Source organism: Rhipicephalus sanguineus, chromosome 6, assembly GCF_013339695.2.
Source record: "Rhipicephalus sanguineus isolate Rsan-2018 chromosome 6, BIME_Rsan_1.4, whole genome shotgun sequence".
NCBI lineage: Eukaryota > Metazoa > Arthropoda > Arachnida > Ixodida > Ixodidae > Rhipicephalus > Rhipicephalus sanguineus.
The window spans coordinates 175,051,817-175,071,757 of NC_051181.1; the positions used below are offsets into that span (position 1 = coordinate 175,051,817).

The 19,941-nt window shown below is 44.1% G+C and overlaps 1 protein-coding gene across 1 annotated transcript in view; it reads left to right on the forward strand.

Moving 5' to 3' along the window:
• The window catches only part of LOC119397078 (dnaJ homolog subfamily C member 2), a gene marked incomplete at its 3' end in the record, with an annotated part of 83,814 nt that overhangs the window by 25,805 nt on the left and 38,068 nt on the right, over positions 1-19,941 (forward strand). The window contains 4 exon segments of the mRNA XM_037664518.2: positions 629-709; positions 1,754-1,819; positions 6,788-6,879; positions 15,410-15,531. Of these exon segments, the coding sequence (XP_037520446.1) occupies positions 629-709; positions 1,754-1,819; positions 6,788-6,879; positions 15,410-15,531 (361 nt within the window).

Consider the following 19,941-nt stretch of genomic DNA (forward strand, 5'->3'; position numbering starts at 1 on the left):
TGTAAAGATAGGGATACAATTATGTTCAGTAAAAATAAACACTGACATGTGCAATACAGTTGAACCTCTTTATAAGAGACACTGATATAAGAGACACGTGGGGTATAAGAGACACCAGTGTGCTACATGAAAGTAAGGGTTGATAGGAAAATGCATCACTTAGTACCAGAGACACCTCATATAACAGGCAAGAATTTCTCCCTCGTGCGTGCCTCTTATAAAGGGGTTCAACTGTAGCAGTGTCGCCCGTTTTAAAGTGCAGTCAGTAGCTTTGATGTCCCTCAAGGTAACATCACAAAGCTCCCACCAGTCGTAGGTGAGGACGAGGTTTGCAGTATTTCCTAAGGCAGCTGTTGTGCGTTTTTGCCAAAATGGAGTCATTTGCTCAATTTCCTACCAATTTTGAACCTGTTTTCAAGCTCACCACACACAAAGTTATAAAATGGCATCATTACTTCGATAATTTTAAAAATTGCTTCAGTAGGGCTTTAAGGGCTCGCTAAATTTAGTGACCTTCCTGCTAAGTTGCTTATATTAGACACAACGTAGTGGCAAATACATATCTCACAAAGCAATGTTCGAGACTAGCCTTGCTTGCCGTGGGAATACAAGATGTTGGCACGTGCAGGTGGTCGACCAAGCGAAACATGCCTCCACTGGGTGACGACAATTCTAGCCGGGATGAAGTGGATCGCTTTTACCACTTCTGGTGAGTCTGGCCTGCGTTCTTGTCGCAGAGTTTCCCGGGGTTGCATCTGTTGTCGGTCTAGACTGCAGTGCGAGTTTCATGCGGCCGTGCTCAACCAGATGTCCATAGTGGAGCCTCATCTTTGGAATAAAGAGGCAGCTGCAACACGGAATTGTTGGATTGAAAGCACCACACGTTGTGTGGGGCAGTCGTCATCCAGGTGTGAATGGAAGGATTTTCTCAGTGGTGGACGCATTCAAAGGGACTCTAACTAATGATCTTAGTGTTGTGCTTGTAGGAGCCAATCGCATTGTTTTTGTACCTAAGTTCATTCGCTGAATGCTCCAGCTCCTGAACATTGTTCGTTCACTAGACCTCTTAATGCCCTCACACACAATGTAGCATCTGCTGGAAGGCAAACAATTGTCAGCTGGTGCCAACAAGATGCAGCAGGCTATGCAGTGCCACACGTGGTATTGTCAAGGGTGTTTGTGAACTGCTGTCTGTACAACGAGCTTGGCAGCATGCGCACCAACGCTCATTTTACAGACAAGGACAAAGGGAAACATCAGCAGTGACAAGCCCTGCCAGCTTCTGCCTTTAACGGCCTCTTTCTATTTGCATCACACGATGCTGTAATTGTAATATTTTTTTTCTTTTATGAGTGACCTAAACATATTCATGGTCTCTTTATTTCCAAGCATATACAGTAACAACTGTGGTAGCTTTAATTAAGCAGATACGAAATATTCAAAATTGGTTTCTTAGCATGTACAAATAAGCCAACAAATAAGCGGCAATTTGTCATCCTGTACCTTCTGGCGAGATGTCTCAAAAGCAAATTAAGTTTAAGAGCACTAAAAATTGTGGCTTTGTTCATTGGTTTGTAAAGAGTTATCTCATTTGGAGAAAAATGTAGGCACGTAAATTTGCATGTCAATAGTGTCCTGCTTTCTTTTCTTTCTTTTTTTTAATCTTCGCATGTGATTCTCTGTGGCCTGTTGCATGTATTGTTCCCTGTGGTGCAAACCCTGCCCACCTTTATTACTATTTTTTGGCTTGCAGGTACAGCTTTGATTCGTGGCGTGAATACTCGTATCTGGATGAAGAAGAGAAAGAAAAAGGCGAAAAGTAAGCAGACTCACTTCATTGCTCAGTCTTGTGCTCACTTGTTCCACATTAATAGGCTCTTGATAAAGGCAAAAAAAAAATAGCATTAGCACGTGCAAGCACAACCGTTGCACATCTTGTGGTACTAGCAAGCAAGAGTGACCATGCCTGCATTTTTATGTCCTGTTCATTCAGTTTGCACCGTTTAGAAGCTCGACATTTGAGCATTTTTTCTCGGGCGATAAGCAAAGGCACAGATTGAGGGGTTTGTCAAACTCTCTGGCTTTGGTGAAACACACCAGCCTACCCATGGTGGCTCTTCGTCATTCCAATGAAGCGCATCAGCAACATGTTAAGGGGGGACACTGCTCTTAAAATGTTTTTCTCATTTCTTGATCGATTTTGATGATACTTGGTGAGTTTATGTATATTTGTGTGCTGATTTCAAATATGCAATTATTTTTCTAGTATAACCGGTAGTTTTTGAAATACAATATTTTTCATGTGCCTTTTAGGGAGGAAGATTTTCTTTCTACAAAGAGAGTTACAAAGTAAATCAGCATATCGCAATAACCTGTAATCAGAACTGAGTGCAATGAAACAAAAACTGATGTTCTAAGCCATTAGAACAAAAGTTATGGTATGTGGAACATTCGCGAAGGAAATACACCTTGAAATTGACGCACTTGTGAATCTTCAACATATCATAACTTTTGTTCTAATGGGCTTAGAACATCAGTTTTTGTTTCGTTGCACTCAGTTCTGATTACAGGTTATTGTGATATGCTGATTTACTTTGTAACTCTCTTTGTAGAAAGAAAATCTTCCTCCCTAAAAGGCACATGAAAAATATTGTATTTCAAAGACTACCGGTTATACTAGAAAAATAATTGCATATTTGAATATACAATATAACTAATATACATAAACTCACCAAGTATCAACAAAATCGATCAAGAAAATGAGAAAAAAAGTTTTAAGAGCAGTGTCCCCCCTTAACTCAGTGTAATGCAAAGAGGCGAGAACAAAAAAACCTATGCGAATTACAGTGTCACGTGAAGCGGCTAATCAGTGCGGCCCACTCAGCATTTCAGTCGGGTTGCCTGTTGTGCCTCTGCATTGTATCCCAGCGTTTTTAGAACCAATACAGTTTCGCACCTCCGCTCGCGTGCCGGCACAGGCGGCCGACGCGTGAACTTACGGCGCTGCTGCTCTATTTTGCTTCACTTGCCGTGGCCCCCGGGATCGGATACGGCAACGCACCGTTGCTCTCAATGGCACGTTGGCGAAGCTAATCGCGGAGGCGACGCAGCTGCCGGAGCGATCTCAGACGCACGAGGAGTAGCCGCTTGCGACGCGTTGCGCGTTTCTCTGTGCTCGCTTTCTCCGTACTCCGTGCGTGATTGTTTGAGAATGGTGATCACTTGGGAAGCAGTTCTTTAGATTTAGCATGTGTGAAAGGGACAAAGGTTCGTGTTGCACGAGCGGCATGGAAACGAACGTCGGTCATCACTTCGAATCAGGGCAGGGACTTGCAAGAAGTACCTTCTGAGCGCATATCCCACCAGAATCGTGAAGACTATAGCTTCGCTATAGTCTTCGTGGGGCTCTTTCGGCAAGCATTATCATATCATGAATGGTAATCTACCACTATCCCTCAAGAGGAAGGTATATAACAGCTGCATCTTACCGGTACTTACCTACAGAGCAGAAACCTGGAGACTTACAAAGAGGGTTCAACTTAAATTGAGGACGACGCAGCGAGCGATGGAAAGGAAAATGATAGGTGTAACCTTAAGAGACAGGAAGAGAGCAGAGTGGGTCAGGGAACAAACGGGGGTTAAGGACATCATAGTTGAAATCAAGAAGATATGGATATGTGCCGGGCACGTAGCACGTCGGCAGGATAACCGGTGGTCATTAAGCGTAACTGACTAGATTCCAAGAGATGGCAAACGTGTGAGGGGGAGACAGAAAATTAGGTGGGTAGATGAGATTAAGAAGTTTGCAGGTATTACTATTACGTGGCAGCAGAAAGCACAGGACCGGGTTGATTGGCGGAACATGGGAGAGGCCTTTGCCCTGCAGTGGGCGTAGACAGGCTGATGATGATGATGATAGCTTCGCTACAAGTCGCCTGACCGGATTCAGGGAATACAAATAAGGTACCTTGCTGAGCCATAGTTCGGGTTGTACGCCTTTCTGAAGAAATCGGAAATAATTTGCCCGAAAATTAAGAACGGTCCTCTGTTTTACGACTTGATTAGTATGACAAATCTAAGTACGTGAGCCAATGTCATTTTCGCCTCCATAGAAAAAATGCGACCCGCCGTAGTTGTGATCGATTCCGCAGCCTTCGGGTCAGCAGCCGAGCACCGTAAGAAGTGTTCCACCGTGGCGGCTAAACACAGGTTGACAGCAATGGAATATTTGTGCGAGAGGACAGCTAGACGTGTGAGATTGTACCATTATTATAGGTCACGTATGATTACATTTTGATGTTCCTGGAGCCTAGCTTGTGAAATAATCGTTTTTTAAGACAGTCGAGGTTATTGAAAAAGTTTAAATCTTGGAATCTCGGCTGTCACGGCTGCCGAAAGCTGCAGCTGGCTGCAGTGACGGTAGGTCACATGGGTGTTGTAGCAGACGACGCGTGAGGCATGATGCAAGATGAAACTGCAGCTCCGCTAGTTCTTGCATCGGCCGTCACGTCCACTTCGGAGAGCAAGCGTCTATGAGGAGCTGCGAAACTGACCTGGTTCTAGAAACGTTGTTGTATCCCACTTGCGGTTGGAAAGCAACTGAAGTCCATCACCGAATTGCTGGCTATCAGCTCGTGCCACGAACATTATCAAATAAAGTATGACATTGCCAGAAATTCGGGTTGGATAAACACAGTACTAGTCGTGTGGTTCATCCAATTATGGTTACAGCAGCGCGAACAAGACATACGAAGAAGGAGACGCAACGGGCGCCGTCTCCTTCTTCGTACGTGTCGTTCGTGCTGCTGTAACCATAATGGTTACAGCCCACTTGTTGACTGCTGCAGTTCATCCAATAACTCGAGTAGCATAGCACACTTGTCACTTGAGCATGTGGCTTTGGGCACCTACAGTTCAGTGTGTTCTGTATTTTTAATATTGAGCATCACTGCTCTTAACTGAAGAGCTGGCAGTAATAAAGGGGCAAGTTGGCTTTCCGTGCGTGTTTCTTTTTGTCACACCATGCATTGACACTGGCCAGCTTCTGTTCTAGCCATAGTAAGCTGCACCCTGACGCAAATGAGGTGTTTGATTAATTACAGTTTGTTTCTTTATTTATTTTGCTCATAAATACGAGTGATTTTGTGCTGTGGATTTGTCACTGACATACCAATCACAACGCTAAGCCTAAAAGACCAAATCCTACAGTAGTGCTAAAAGACCTACAGTAGTGCCTCTCATGTGCATCCAAGTGCTTTACTACTTCTTGCACAAGAATTTTTTTAGACAAAGGACGAGGAAGACACCGACAGGCGCAACCGCGATCTCGATTTCTGCCAAGTATTCCTCTCGGACACGATTACTCGAAAAGGCATCTCTTCTTTACGAGTCTTAGCACTAAAGAACATGTGAATGCTGGCTGCAGAGCAGTCCGAATCACATCACATGTCACGTGACTGCTTTGTCCGCGATCACGTCCCTCGTGCGAATCGGCTTAACCGAGGAGGCGGTCAAAAAAAAAAAAAAAAAAACTTGCGAAACGGAAATAGCGAGGCCGTATGTCGGCAAAGGGAAAGACTTGGTGAGGTTGATTTGGCTTTTCATGATAGTGCGATATTGATAAGAAAAGTGAATTAACATAGCGGTGCAGTTTTGTTCAGTATAATCAATTATTGGCTACAACAAGCCAGTGAGACTTAAGGACACGGGTAAATTCCATAGTGTAATCATGCTTACAAACAGTGCTTGCAGGCAGCGATGAAGAATACTCATCTTGGACTCCTTGTACATAAATATCGCGCAGTGATGAATCTTGCAACCTGCTGCTTGGTGTGTGTTTGACAGGCTACCACATGTGGAGTGTGGTGGCATTGCTACATCCAAAATGCAATGTGGAAGTTCTACTTTCGTTAAATGAATTATTGAAATTAGTACTGCAGGAAAACTTCGTTTTTTCCCCGTTTTATGGTTCTTCTCGTAGAACCCTGGAATGCCATACGTGAAACTCGGTTTGAGAATCCCTAGCCTGGCCATTCATCCGTTGCAGAAGGGTTTGCTGTGGGGCCGGTTCATACATGTTATTTCGAAGAAAAGTAGCATGAAGGAAGAGAATTGCTCTACACTTGTGTAGTGTTATTCTCTTCTCTTCTGTTTTTTTTTAATCAGTTGTTCAGTGCTGAGTGGAACTTGCCGAACGGTAATCTACAGTTAACCCTGCATGATGTGTTCTATATTCCATTATTAATTTTAAAGAGACAGGGCATGCAAACACGGACTCAAGAGACAAGTCAAGACACCACAAACTTCTCTCTTGTGTCAGTGTTTGCATGCCCTGTCTCTTTAACATGAATACTTACCAACTAGCTCAGCTCTCTGTTATTTTAAAATATTCCAGCAGTTCATGAAAATGAGTTGCTTACGTGTGCATTAGTAATGTGAGAGAAGGGTTTAACACTAGCTATCAAAGCTTCATTTTTAAAAATTCTTCAGTGAAATAGAGATTTTATCAAGATGAGCTTATAAAACACTAAAAGGTACGGTGTATGCTAGCGTACTGTTGAGAAGGGTTATTGAAGATATTTCTGTTATTATAAGTGGTGGTTAATTTTATCAGAGTGAGAGATCAAAACGCAGGAATATACGTATCTTAATTTATGTGCAAGTCACATGTCGCTTTTGACTCCATGTAAAGATTAGATTCTCTTGCATCTGTTCTAAAATTTTTTAATAGTTCACATTGTAATGGCAGCTTTCATGTGGGCACTCATTTTTCTGCTTCGTGTTGCAGTCGGGAAGAGCGTCGCTGGATCGAGAAGCAAAATCGGGCAGCGCGGCAGAAGCGCAAGCGGGAGGAGATGCAACGCATCCGCCAGCTTGTCGGTGCGTGACTTTCCGTGCATTTTCATTGCCCATCCTTTTTCTGTGTTTGCGCGCTTGGTACCCAACTACATCAAATTATCTCTTATTGAGCAATTTCTGAACAGAGTAAAGTTATATAATGAGGATTAAAGCAAGAATTACAGTTGCATACGACAAAAATAGCAGTAACTGCCAGTGCATCAGCTTCAAGTGGTGTTAAAGTGCCCCAGAAGGTGCCTTTTGCCCAGACAGTGAGAAAGTTGCCGACACGTCCTTAAGAAAAGTTGTTTAGCCCGAAAGGCAAGCCCGTCTCCGTGCAACTTGGCATTGTGCATGTGCCGCAGCAAAACGAGTTGCCAGCACTCCCTACAAAATGGCTGATCCTGGCTGGCCCACAGTGTTGGTAGCTGCAATACTTAGAAAGAGCATTTAGGCAATGCAGCTGCAAATTGCTTCATGAAGTGCTGGCTCATTTGCGTCTCACTCTTTGAGTTGATGCTCATTGATCTACACTGGCTAATCTGTACCCCTGTGTGAATATTTGAGTGCTTCGAATATTCGACGAAGATTGCAGTACTTTACAGGGGCGTAGCCAAGGGGGGGGTTGGGGGGTTCAAACCCCCCCCCGAAATTTTTCAGTTTTGCTTGCGTATATAGGCATGTACACATACAAACGCACGCACGAACACACATAAAGTATGGTTGAACCCCCCCCCCCCCCCCCCGAAAAAATTTCTGGCTACGCCCCTGGTACTTTATATTTGTTTCAGCACGAATTTAATATTTCCGAGGTTCCGAATCATTTGAAAGGAACTACTACCGTATAAACGCGTGTAAGGGCCGCACCCGTGTAAGGGCCGCACCCACACTTTCCTCAACCAATACGTATTCAAAATGCGCGCGCGTAAGCTTCTAGGTGTAGTCGATAGATGGCGCAAGAAAACGCAACCATGTCAGAGAAGGTCAGAGAGGCGGAGAAGACTTATTGGATGACAGCGATGGAAAAGAAGCCGGCTCTGAGTAACTACCGAAAAGGAAAAAAACGAAATAAGGAGGGAAAGGTTTTATGATAATTCAAGGGGAAGCGCTTTACTGTTTGAAGCAAGGTCGGGCTGCCTGAGAACGCGCAGTTATAAAGCGAGATTCAGTAACGAAGAAGAACAATGTACATGCTGCGGGGGAACTAAGGAAACGATGGAACATGTACTGATTGAATGTGGCGATATTCACCCAGGTATACGTGTGGGCACGAGTCTACATGAAGCCTTGGGTTTTAGGGACAACAATGGAAAGCTGAACACGTCCGCGATAGAAATAAGTAAGAGACGGTTAGAGTATTGGTGGCAGAAGAGTAGAGATAAAGTACAAAATAAATAATGGGGGGGGGGGGGGGGGAATAAGGTCATTCTGCCTTAAGAGGCAGAGAGATGGACCGTGAATTTATATTTTTTGTTATAATAACATAGATTTAATCAATGTAGATAAGGCATTAGGACAACATGAAACAATGAAGGTTTTTTTTTCTTTTTTTTTTCTTTTTTTTTTTTTTTTTTTAATCCTTCGAGCCTGGTGGCAGACATGTCACCGCCCCGTTATAAAGGGGACGCTCATAGCATCCATCCATCCATCCATCATCATCGTCACCAGAGTATATTTATATATTTTTGGATTTTATTCGTGTTAAGATGTTCGTGAAGTGGGCTAAAAATTTTAACTTTTTTATTAGTATTCATAGACCCGCCAACCAAAGGTTAAAGTAGGATTTTATATTTAGCTTCTCACATCTCTATACAAACGCGCTATCCATATCGGCATTAGCATCACCAACTTTGGCATGGCGTTCGCGTTGTTCGGTTTGTGCAGTTCAGCCAGCCACTTGCTGTAGTTTTCTGCACTGTTCGATGACCTTCGTGCTAGCTTGTTTCTACACGGCGTTCACGTTTTGGCAAGATGGGCAAGTACCTGAATAGCTACACTGCTGGCTATAAGTTGAAGGTGATCGAGTATGCTCTCGAGCATGGGAACGTGCCGCCCGGCAGAAAATTCGACGTTGACGAGAAGTGTGTTCGACGGTGGTGTGCTCAAAAAGGGCCTTGCGAAACACCAACGCACTAAGGGCGCTTCCGAGGAGAGCAGTTGCAAGTTTCCCGATTGGAAGAAGACTTGCTCCGCTATGTGACTGAAGTGCGGAATGATTGGTCTTGCGCTCACAACGGACATGCTGCGTGTGAAGGGAACTAGCCTTGGCGACTGTACTTGGGTGGATCCTATCTGCGTGGAGCTCGGTGTCGACGGACATTGTGTCCCAAAGTTTTAAGTCGCGGGATATCTAACAGCTATGGATGGCACGGAAGATGACTGCTTGTGGGGTGACGGCGCTTCGCAGCACGCCATCTCTCTCGGACTCCAAGTCTGAGGACTCGCCGAGTGACGACGATTGAGACCGTATGCGCAATAAATGTCGTATACTGCAATAAACGCTCTTCGTTCGCTAAATGGTGCGTTTTTACTTAAAAAAAAATGTCGCGTGTATGGGCCGCACCCTGAAAATGGCCTCATTCTTGAAAAAAAGTGCGGCCCTTACACGCGTTTATACGGTAATAGACATCTTTTACCGCGTCTAATTTACCTGAAAAGATGGTTTCACTGCAGCATGTGACCGATATTCTGTAAAACCACCTAGGGGAACCGCACTGCCACTAAACCACACTTCAAGGTTAAGTGTGCAAATTACTTGCGTCCCAAATAATGTTAAGTTTAAAAGTGTGTTATGCGAGCTAGTATGGGCTAAGTATGACAAATTTTAAAGCGTTATATATTTTACTGCCATAGCTTGTGCCCTATTAGTACTATTAAAATTCTGCCACTATTAGAATTTCCTTCAACTTCGTCTCAAACCAAAAAACTGATACACACATAAACCTAGTTTCAATTCTTAAAAACATTGTTTAAATTAGTTGGGCAATGATAAAAAATGTAATTTTTCTTTATAATATCTGGTATATACTATTTGAACAGTTCACTTGGAACCTCAAGTTCACCATTCGCACACCCCCACTAATCTGACCTGGACACGTTTATACCACCAGTGTCACCAAGAAACTTTATGTGCGACTTTCTTTTTATTCCTCAAATGTAAGCCTCTGAGATAAAAATTGCAAGATTAGATGCCTAAAAAGCATTTTAGGCATCTAATCTTGCGACGCCGTTAACAGCTCATGTTGCAAGCATTTTGGTGTTGGTGCCAGCAGCTTACCCATGAGCGTAAAATTGCCATGAATGCAAAGAATAAAAATCAGGGTTTCAAGTCTGACTCGGGCCTCAGGCATTCTACATGGCAATTGAGTGTTGTACCACAGAGCCATGCCACTGCTTGTAAAATGGTTCAGGAAAAAACCATGACTTGCCTAATCATCCACTCTGGTCATGAAAGAAACCCCTGTACAGGCAAGTGCGAGGAGTTGCATCAAAGTCATGTAATGTTGCATGACATAAGTGTATAATTGCCATACCAGGCGTCAGACAATGTGAATTGTGCCATGAGAGGGTGGTTTAAAGCTGTAAACCACTTAAAAATGGCTCAGGTAATTTCTCCTCATCATCATCATTCAAAGCATCAACAAAGTGTGCCTCTGCGAGGTGTTAGCTTTCAGATGCTTAATGGGTACTTTGCTAATTTGTGAAATGATGAATTATGGCATAATTTGTCCTTCACAACAGGACTAGAAGTGGGCGTTCAAAGAGAGTTTGCAAAGGCCGATGTCATGTGCACAGACGTCCTTGCGGCACAATCCACTGAGCAAACGAGAAGGTTAGGCATTCCACTAGTCACTTCTGAGTTACCAGCAAATGAATAGAATTAAGGTCACGAGGGACGTACCAAAAGTACTGGCACTGCATTGGGCGAAGCTACCGTAGCACACTATTCTTCCACGAAGCTTTTCACTGGGTACAGGATTTTTTTCATGCAAGCAGTTTTCATGTGCTGTGAGTTTTCTGTGATGGCCACTGTGTGCGGATATGAAATTTTGTTTCAGGGTAGTAAGAATAGCACTCTGACTGGTCGCGAAAAACAACCATGGAGCGAAAGTCTGGGTCGCATTGGAGCTGCTCTTTCAAAGCACGGCCTGTTTTCGCTTCAACCATCTCTTCGCTCATGTGTCGAAATTCGAGACAGAAGTTCTCATCCCCAAATCCTCTGCTAAAGCTCTCTGAACCGAGCTACAAGCTTACCAGATACCTTCTCCAACTCTTTAGTGGTCCGTGTCAGTCTTCGAGCACAAGTGCACAAATGTATTATATTTTTCGTCCGCTCGTGAAGTTGACAGACGTCCGGACAAGGTTTCTCAGGAAGTGACATTTCCTCCTTTTTCAAAAAGAGAAAAGCACTCATACCCTTATGTTTTTCCCATCACAGCGTCCTTGTAAACAGGGTCTGATATCACAATAGTTGCCTAGCCATTTTGACAGGGCACAAAACAAAATTTCACAGCCGCCCGCTGTTCACTTCAATCAGCCATCACGAAAAAAACACCAAGTGCACAAAACTGCTTGCAAGAAAAAAAGAAGAATCGCTAACCAGAGAAAAGCTTCCTGCAAGAATCCACAGGATGCAATTAAGGGGGGACCCTGCTTCGGAGACATATTTCTTTGTTTTTGAGTACATTTTATGAAACTTTCGCAGCTTATGTATTTTTATGTCCTGATTTCAAATATGCAGTTATTTTTCTAGTGCACTATGCTGTTATTTTTCTAGTACAATATGCTGTTTTCAAAATATCAAATATTTCATGTATAGTGTTGGGAGCAAGATTAATTTATAAATTGTAAGAGTTATGAAGCAAATCAGCATATCAAAATATGCTGGAATGAATACTGTATGCAATAAAACAAGAATGGATGTTCTAGGCCCATTTGAACAAAAGTTATGGTACGTTGAACACTTGGCAAGTGAGCGATGTCGAGCTCGGTCCAACTGGGATCAAGCTGGGAGAGTTCAACAACACCATAACTTTTGTCAAATGGGCCTAGAACATCCATTCTTGTTTTATTACATACAGCATTCATTCCAGGTATTGTGATAGGCTGATTTGCTGATAACTCTCACAGTTTAGAAATGAAGCCTGCTCCTAAAATACAAAAACTATTTAATAGTTTCAAAACTACATATTGTTTAGAACAATAATTGCATGTTTTGAAAATCAGACTAAAAATACATAAGCTGTGAAAGTTTCATAATGATATGCTCAAAAACAAGAAACGTGTTTCAGAAAGCAGAAAGGTGTGGCACGACGCTTGCCTAGTGGAGAATTGCATACCCCAGTGCAGCACCCTCGTACTTTTGTAGCCCTGCACATTTGCCATTGTGATCGCAAGTGGTGCTGGCTAAACACACCCAGCGTTGCGTACATAAATACCCAAGAAAGTGGATGGGAGAATGGCCGCCACGCAGCAGAGGTGCTAGTGCATCCACCACAATGTAGAGGTTGTGAGTTCGGTACCCACCAACAGCAACTTGTAATTTTGTCCTCTTCATCCCCTTATCTCATATTTACTCCATGCATAGAGTTCTAACAATGGTACCTAGGGGTAAATGCGGCGCCACTGTCTAGGGAATGAGAGTGTATGTGTGACTTGTATGGCTGATGTTGAGTGACGCTTGTCCTGAAACATGGATGTAGTTACACAAACAGTGACGGAAGTGCTGCTCCAATCGCTCCAAACTGCTCCCAAAAGAGAAACGCTGCTCCAAAGTAATATTTGTTAGTAACTGCTCCGAAATGGCATTGGCAAATGGAAAAACAAGAACTGTGTGATCATCCAGCGAGCCTAAACGAAGCCCAAAAACAAGCTGTATACTAGTGCACTAGTATGCAGCTGGTACACTAGCTGCATACTAGCATTGTCAATATATATCTCATTTAGCAATATCTTTGTACCTGACAAGCTGACTATTTTGGTGAAATGTATGTGCTGAGATTAGTTCAGTATCATGCTGGAATACAAACTTCTGCTTTGACAGCTTTGGTGTGTGACCAATTGCATTACTTGTTTATCAGCTTTGACCTCATTTGTGTCGGTGTCTTATGCTTAACAGCTGGTCACTACTTTTTACGTGCTGTGAAATGTTACATAATAGCAGAAACTTTAAGTAAAAGTTGTTTCTGTGTAATGCGAAGGTTGGTCATTAAGGTCCTGCTTCAGTACACGATTAGCCATTGTGATGCAAAGAACATTTCCAGCCAGGCTCAACTGCGAGGTTTCTGGTCTCTTCGTGAACGATGCTAGTCTTAATCCAATGCATCTCAGCATTCCCATGCACACAACAGAGTCGCAGCCCTCTAGGTATTTGTGAGAAATTCTGTGACCTGCACATCAATCAAAAACAACAAAATATTAGGGGTGTGCGAATATTGAAATTTCGAATATTTTTAGAATAGCGTTTGCTATTTGATTCGATTCACACTAGACTTTTACTATTTGAATTATTTGAACCTCTTAAAACAAATACATTCAATGTCCGATTAAAAGTTACCCCTTCAGACTTTAAATATGCTTCACCTCATTACACTCCCGTATTGCGGCAAAGCTGCCTTTCAAGCTCTGTTACGGTCGAACTTAGCCAAGACAGTCAACGTCCGATTGAAAGTTGTCCCTAGATTTTCGATATGCTTCACCTCATCACACCCCGGTATTGAGGCAAAGCTGCCTTTCATGCTCTGCTACGGTTGCAAATGTACTAACTCAAGAAACGCTGGTTCCAACAGTGGAAATGAAAGATGTGGCAGAGTTGGGGGCTCGATTAATGCTGTTTCGGACCTGAAATTTGGGCAGGAAGTCCGAAAAATCGGACGCCGAAGCTTTTTAGCATCCAAAATTTCAGATGTTCTTATATATCGACGTCTACGAGGCAGATTTGGAACTCCGGACTCGAAGGGAGCACACCCTTGTCCGCCACATCAATTGGGCTTCCACAGAAGTTGAAAGAGGAGGAGAGGTTGAGGAAATGACATCTTTGCCTGTCACGTGTAAAGTGTTGTCGGCAACACTTTGGTTGCACCAAATCATGTACATAAATACAATTCGGCCTCTACATTGCCTCATTCTTGATAAGACAACTATGAAACACCACCCCACCAGCACTTCATCAACCTAGCGAAAAGAAGTGCTTTCATGTTGCTATCTCATAAGAATATGCTTAGGAATCCTCTCCAACTTTTTTTTCTGCAATTTCGCTTCGAAGTATTCGAGGAATATTCTAGAAATATTCTAGAAATATTCGAAAAATATTTGATTCGATTCGCACTCACACTTCACTATTTGAATTCACTTCGCACCCAAAATTTTGCTATTCGCACAGCTCTACAAAATATGTCTCTCCACGTTTTCCCTGCTTCCTTATATGCTGACTTAATTCGGCCAGGCCCCTTGATTAATTCCTCTCCTTCTCATTTGCACAATTTAAAGTTACAAAGGCCCATTATTTAGGTTTCTCCTGGGCATCTCTAACTGAAGCCTCAATTGTACGATTACAAGTACACTCCGTACTGCTATAAACTGGCAATTAAGTGGTACTTGAAGAACTTTGTTGTACTACTTGTGCCATGCCAGAACAGTGTAAAATAAGAGACAGTGAAACACACAGGGCACAATGTGTTCCATATTTCAGTAGTTCATGAGAATGAGTTGCGTACGTATGCATTAGTAATGTGAGAAAAGCGTGTAACACTAATAAAAATTCTTAAGTGAAATAGAGAGCCTCTAATGAGAGAAAATCTCTGAAACACTCTAATGAGAGCAAATCTGCCAGACTTGTTAGTTAAGTGTGCATACTGTCTACACCCTGTTTTTTTTTTTTTAGGAGTGTAAGAGGACAGTGAAACACACAGGACACAGTGTTACCTTATGGGTGTGTTTCACTGTCCCATATTTTGCAGTGTTCTGTCATAATGTTGGTGAACCGACTAGCCCACGTAATAACCCTTGCGCCACTTAATAATACTTTTCACAATATTTACCTGTAACAAGCGGCCTAATACCATTCAACATCAGTGCAGGAAAAAGTATAGTTGCATGCATGTTTATGAATCTGCCGTTTTAGAGTACCCATTGTGCATGAAATTAGTAAATTGCATACTGTGTTAGCTCTTTGAGGGTTCCTTTGAGGGCGCATTCGAGTTTGCCCAATTTGCGATCTCGTTTCCACTGTACTCGCACGATACTGATAACAGGTCTCGAAAGATGTTTGGGGGGGCATTTGCAAGTTCAAAAGAATGTCCCTTTCAAGGGGGAGCTTTGCTTGGGAAGCCCCCCGGACTTGCCGACTGGCTGCTGTCGTCATTATGGTCGTCTTCTCGAGTAATTCACCTACACATAGCATTCACATCGAGGATTGGTTTTTACTTGGCCGCGTCTGAACTACCCTTGCAGATGTGCGGCTGGCCTAGTTTTTTTTCTGTAAATATCTGTCCACTGCAGAGCCGTGCTTCAAAACCTTCGTTCTTTTATGGGCCTGCTTTTTTTTTAAATAGAGAAACTTATTCTTTTGCAGACACGGCATACGCTTGTGACCCGCGAGTGCAACGCTTCAAGGAGGAAGAGCGTGAGCGCAAGCTGGCACAGAAGCGAGCCCGACAGGAAGCTGCCAGGGCACGACAGGAAATGGAAGAGAAGGTGAGCAGTTGCGCTTCTCTCGGGATCACATGTAGATTCCAACAAATGAGTGGTCTGAAGGAGATAGACGCTGCTTGGTGGGTGAACAACTGAAGACGAGACACGGACGTCGGCCGATTCCCTGCAGCCCAGCGTGTAAACTCCCTCGTAGAGAGCACTCATTCTTTTGTATGCACACTACGTCTCACTAGTGTGAGGACATCGTATGAAAGGGTGTGAGTGTTGTGCTTTTGCTTTACAGCAGGTTGATGAGGCCCCACAAAGGACCTATGGTTACACCAGCAGCGCAGCACACTTGTGGCACATAGTGATGTAACCGATCCCTTATACAGCTGTATTTTACAAAAACTTGTAACTTGTAACTGGAATGTGAGTTTTGGCAGTGGAGATGATAGACGTTTTTCACTTTTCGACGTCGAGCCAAGAGATTACTCGTACTTAATATGCCCTTAGACTGTGAGTGACACTGCAATCTCAGCATAGATGCATACAGTAAAGACTCGTTCAGTTAGACCCTCACTTATATGGAAAGTCAGATTATTCAGACTTCTCCTCGGGTCCCAGCAAGCATACACATTATTTTAAAGGGCTCCTAAACCACCTTCAATATTTTTTAACATTTCAAGTAAACATTTGCACCAAGTACGGAATGCCGTTGCGATCGGCAATGCGAAACGCCGCAGCGCTGTGGGCACGCCACAAAATGGGAAAGCTATCCCATCTTCCTCTCCGAACATTTCCGGTATCCCCGGCGCTGGTCGAGACGATGCTGTTGAGGGGTTGTACAAGAAGCTGCTTGTCTGCAAGCGTGTGGTGAGGATGAGAGACAAATGGAGCATAGTGAAGGAAAGAGCGAAACGAGCTATGGCCACGTTTTGATCACCTAACACTACAGTATAACCTCGTTACAACGGATCTGTTTATAACAGACATTCGGATATTACATACCAATTTGTGGCGTTACGCCGACCTCCATATTTGTTCCATTGATTGAGCTTCGTTTACAACGGATTCTGGTACAACGGACATTCGGATATAATTGACTAAAATGTCAGGCCAGCAAGGTGGTCAGCACTCCTTTACAGCGGACTTTTCTACCACGCACATACCAAATTCAATAACTTCAGACTTCAAACATCGCTTAGCATACTTTCGGGACGGGAACAGCGCGCCGCGGATATCGACGTACCGATTTAAGAACGAAGGCTGCCGACCTCCGGTCTGTCAATGATCAGCTATGCCTAGCTGTAGCGACAAAAAATTGGCGCGCAGCGTGCTTGGTGAGCATTTTGGGACGCTGACGCGCGAAATTGCTAGCCGCTGCCACCGCTTCTCCGAGCGATCGCTGCGCGGCGAGCTTGGCCGGGGGTCCACTGTCGATGCGCAAAATGCCCATCCGCGGTTCTGAGGAGCCAGCGGGCGATGCGATTCGTTGCTTGCGACAAAGGACATTGCAGCTTCTTCGCTTTCGCATGTCCGCTAGCGCGATGTTCTTGCCCGCAAAGTTCGGATTGTTCTTGTACATCGGCACCGTCAGCGGAGTTAGGCCTAGCCACGACCATAGGCGTGCGCACAGGGGAGGGCAGGGGGGGGGCGGCCGCCCCTTCTAATCACCTAAGAGGGGGGGGGGGGGCGCAAAATCTGCCCTGTACATTGACCCTTCTAGTCACCTAAGAGGGGGGGGGGCGCAAAATCTGCCCCATGCATTGACTTAGAATGGTGGGGAGGCACTGCGACGACCCTTTGCCCCCCCCCCCCTAATGGGGAACCCTGCGCACGCCTATGGCCACGACATCGAGTAGAAAGCTCGGTTGCAATGTGCGCGGCCGCAGTGCCCGATGTTTCAGAGTACGCCATACTCGATTGCGAGTACAAAGAGTTGTCCTGCGGTGGTCTTCGTCATAAGCTCCGAAGTGCTGATAAGAAGAACCTAGCTCTGGAGGGGCGTAGCCAGGGGGGGGGGTTGACCCCCCCCCCCCCGAAATTTTTCAATTTCGCTTGCGTATATGTAGACGCACACATACAAAGGCACGCACGAACATACCTAAAGTATGGATGAACCCCCCCCCTGAAAAAATTTCTGGCTACGCCCCTGCTAGCTCTAACAGCGGGTCCAACGAGTACGTCTGCGATGTTCGCGACGAGTGCGGCGCGCTATCGTTATCTGATGATTGAGCTTCCGCTTGCAGCTGCCAAACTAAAGTGTTCTAAATTATCATCGACCCGTGAACACAGAACGAGTGCGAACGCGTCACTAAGTTGCGCAATTTTCGACAGTCGCGACCTCGCGACGCACAAGCAGCAGACGACGATCCCGAAGCGAGCATCACGGCAGAAACAGCCAATCGGAGGCCTTGAATTGAACTTCAAACATGTGCTTTTTGTACGCTTGTTACTGAATGGAGGAGCTAGCTGAAACGGAGAACTTGAACACGGAGAAATGCTCTTCACGACGAGCCCAAAATGGCGGCGACCGGTTGCGCCGTTGCCGAGCTATAATTTTGAAAAACGCTGTTTTTTTTTTTTTGCTATTTCCGCAATTTTATCCAAGTTGGCAGATGCAAAAAAAAATTTTATAGCACTTCTACGTAGTTTTCAGTGAAGATATTTTGGAATCAGATAGAAAATGGGCTACAAAAACTGAAAATGCGATTTCCCAAAAATCGCTTTTTTTTTTTGTCCCCCGGTTAAAAATAAGACGAATTTTGTGACTCGTAATTCTCTCTGGTTATAACAGACCCATTCAGCGTTTACATAAAAGTTTGTTGTAACAGTACTTAGATTTTACATACTCCCTTTACAACAGACCAAAATTCTCTTCACTATGAAGGTCTGTTGTAATGAGGTTATACTGTACTAACTTCACCATTATGGCACTGTTTCTAAAATTTCTTGCTTGTACTATACTCGTGTGCAACTGCAACACCACAACAAAGTTTCAACCTCAGGGAGGTTTAGGGGCCCTCTAATGGCAATTAACTCTTCTCATTAGTACAAGTGTATCTGGCCACACTCCACTTAATTTGAACAATCTCCCAAGCATGCCATGTGCTAAGCTCTGCAAATGTGCAACGCAAAAGATTGAAAATGGCACCAGCAAAGACAGAAACATAGTGATGCAGTCCAAATCGCCATAGTCATTAGCACAAACATTACATTAATGCCTAGCAACCTTGGTGATGAACCTCTGAATGCATGGTGGGTTTATGACTGCACGTGACACTGCATTGGTTATGTGCCTTCAAATTTGCATGATCTCCATTCATAATCACTTTGTTAGCACCCCAGGGTGCATATGCAGTGGATTTGGCAAACAGTAGTTGCATTCTTTGTGATCGCATCGATGGTGAATGCGGTTTTGTCTGCGGTGGTTGCAACAAATGGTCATTTCATTTCTGCTCATAGCGCTGTGGTTACTCGCCTTTGTAACTGCATGGCTTCTCCAGTCATCTCATTAGCAAGCTAGGTTTCACCCACAGTGGTTGTGTCAAAGAATGGTTTCACTTTGACTCACTCGGTGGATGTATGCCACGAACTTATTTTCTTGGCAGTTCGTTTTCTTTCGTGATACTGTTTTTCTAGATTCAAGATCGCTTCTGGATATTCCTCAATCGCATGCAGATTCGAGAGCTGCTACCTTGACAAGCTTAATCTACAGGGAGTTGCTTAAGCAAGTGTGCAAGTTTGTCGTCTAGCTCCGAGTATTTCACTCTCTCTCCGTAGAAGCTTTTCATGGTTCACAGGCAGCTGAAGGTCTCCCTTTGTTTGTAGGAAGGAAGTGTTAATTTTAAGTGCTCGTTTTTTCTTTGTTATACACAATATTAATGAGCATTAGAGACAATAATGCCGAGGACAGTATAGGAGATGTTATTAGTAGTAAATGTAAGGTAAATGTTGAAGAAAGAAAAGTGGACGAAAAGATAACTTGCCGCGGGCAGGGACGCAACCTGCGACCTTCAAATCACGCGGCCGATGCTCTACCACTGGGCTACCGCGGCGGCCATCCCCCCATCCACTTTATAGGGTATATATGTACATTTAAACGTGGGAGCGTCAGTCAGCGCCACCAGTAGGCATGACGGCGAGTGTGGAAACCAGTGCCACTCACGCACACTGGTGTCAGGCATGCAAAAATGACATGACACAGCTATCTTCAGCATGCGGAATACCTTTCCCTTCGGCATGAGCTTTCAGAATGAAAGAGGCACATCACTGTTAGTGCTTCATTGGGAACAGACACGAGGCACACTGGTCGCAGTCGAGTATCAAGAGAACTTGCGCAGACCCGCAACAAAATATATGCTCCGTTGCCATTTGGGATAGCGTTGACACTGCATCTCTTGGTAGGCTGTTGCAAATGCCGCAAACGTGATTTCAGTTTTGTACTCAATTTTAATGCACAGGAAGCTT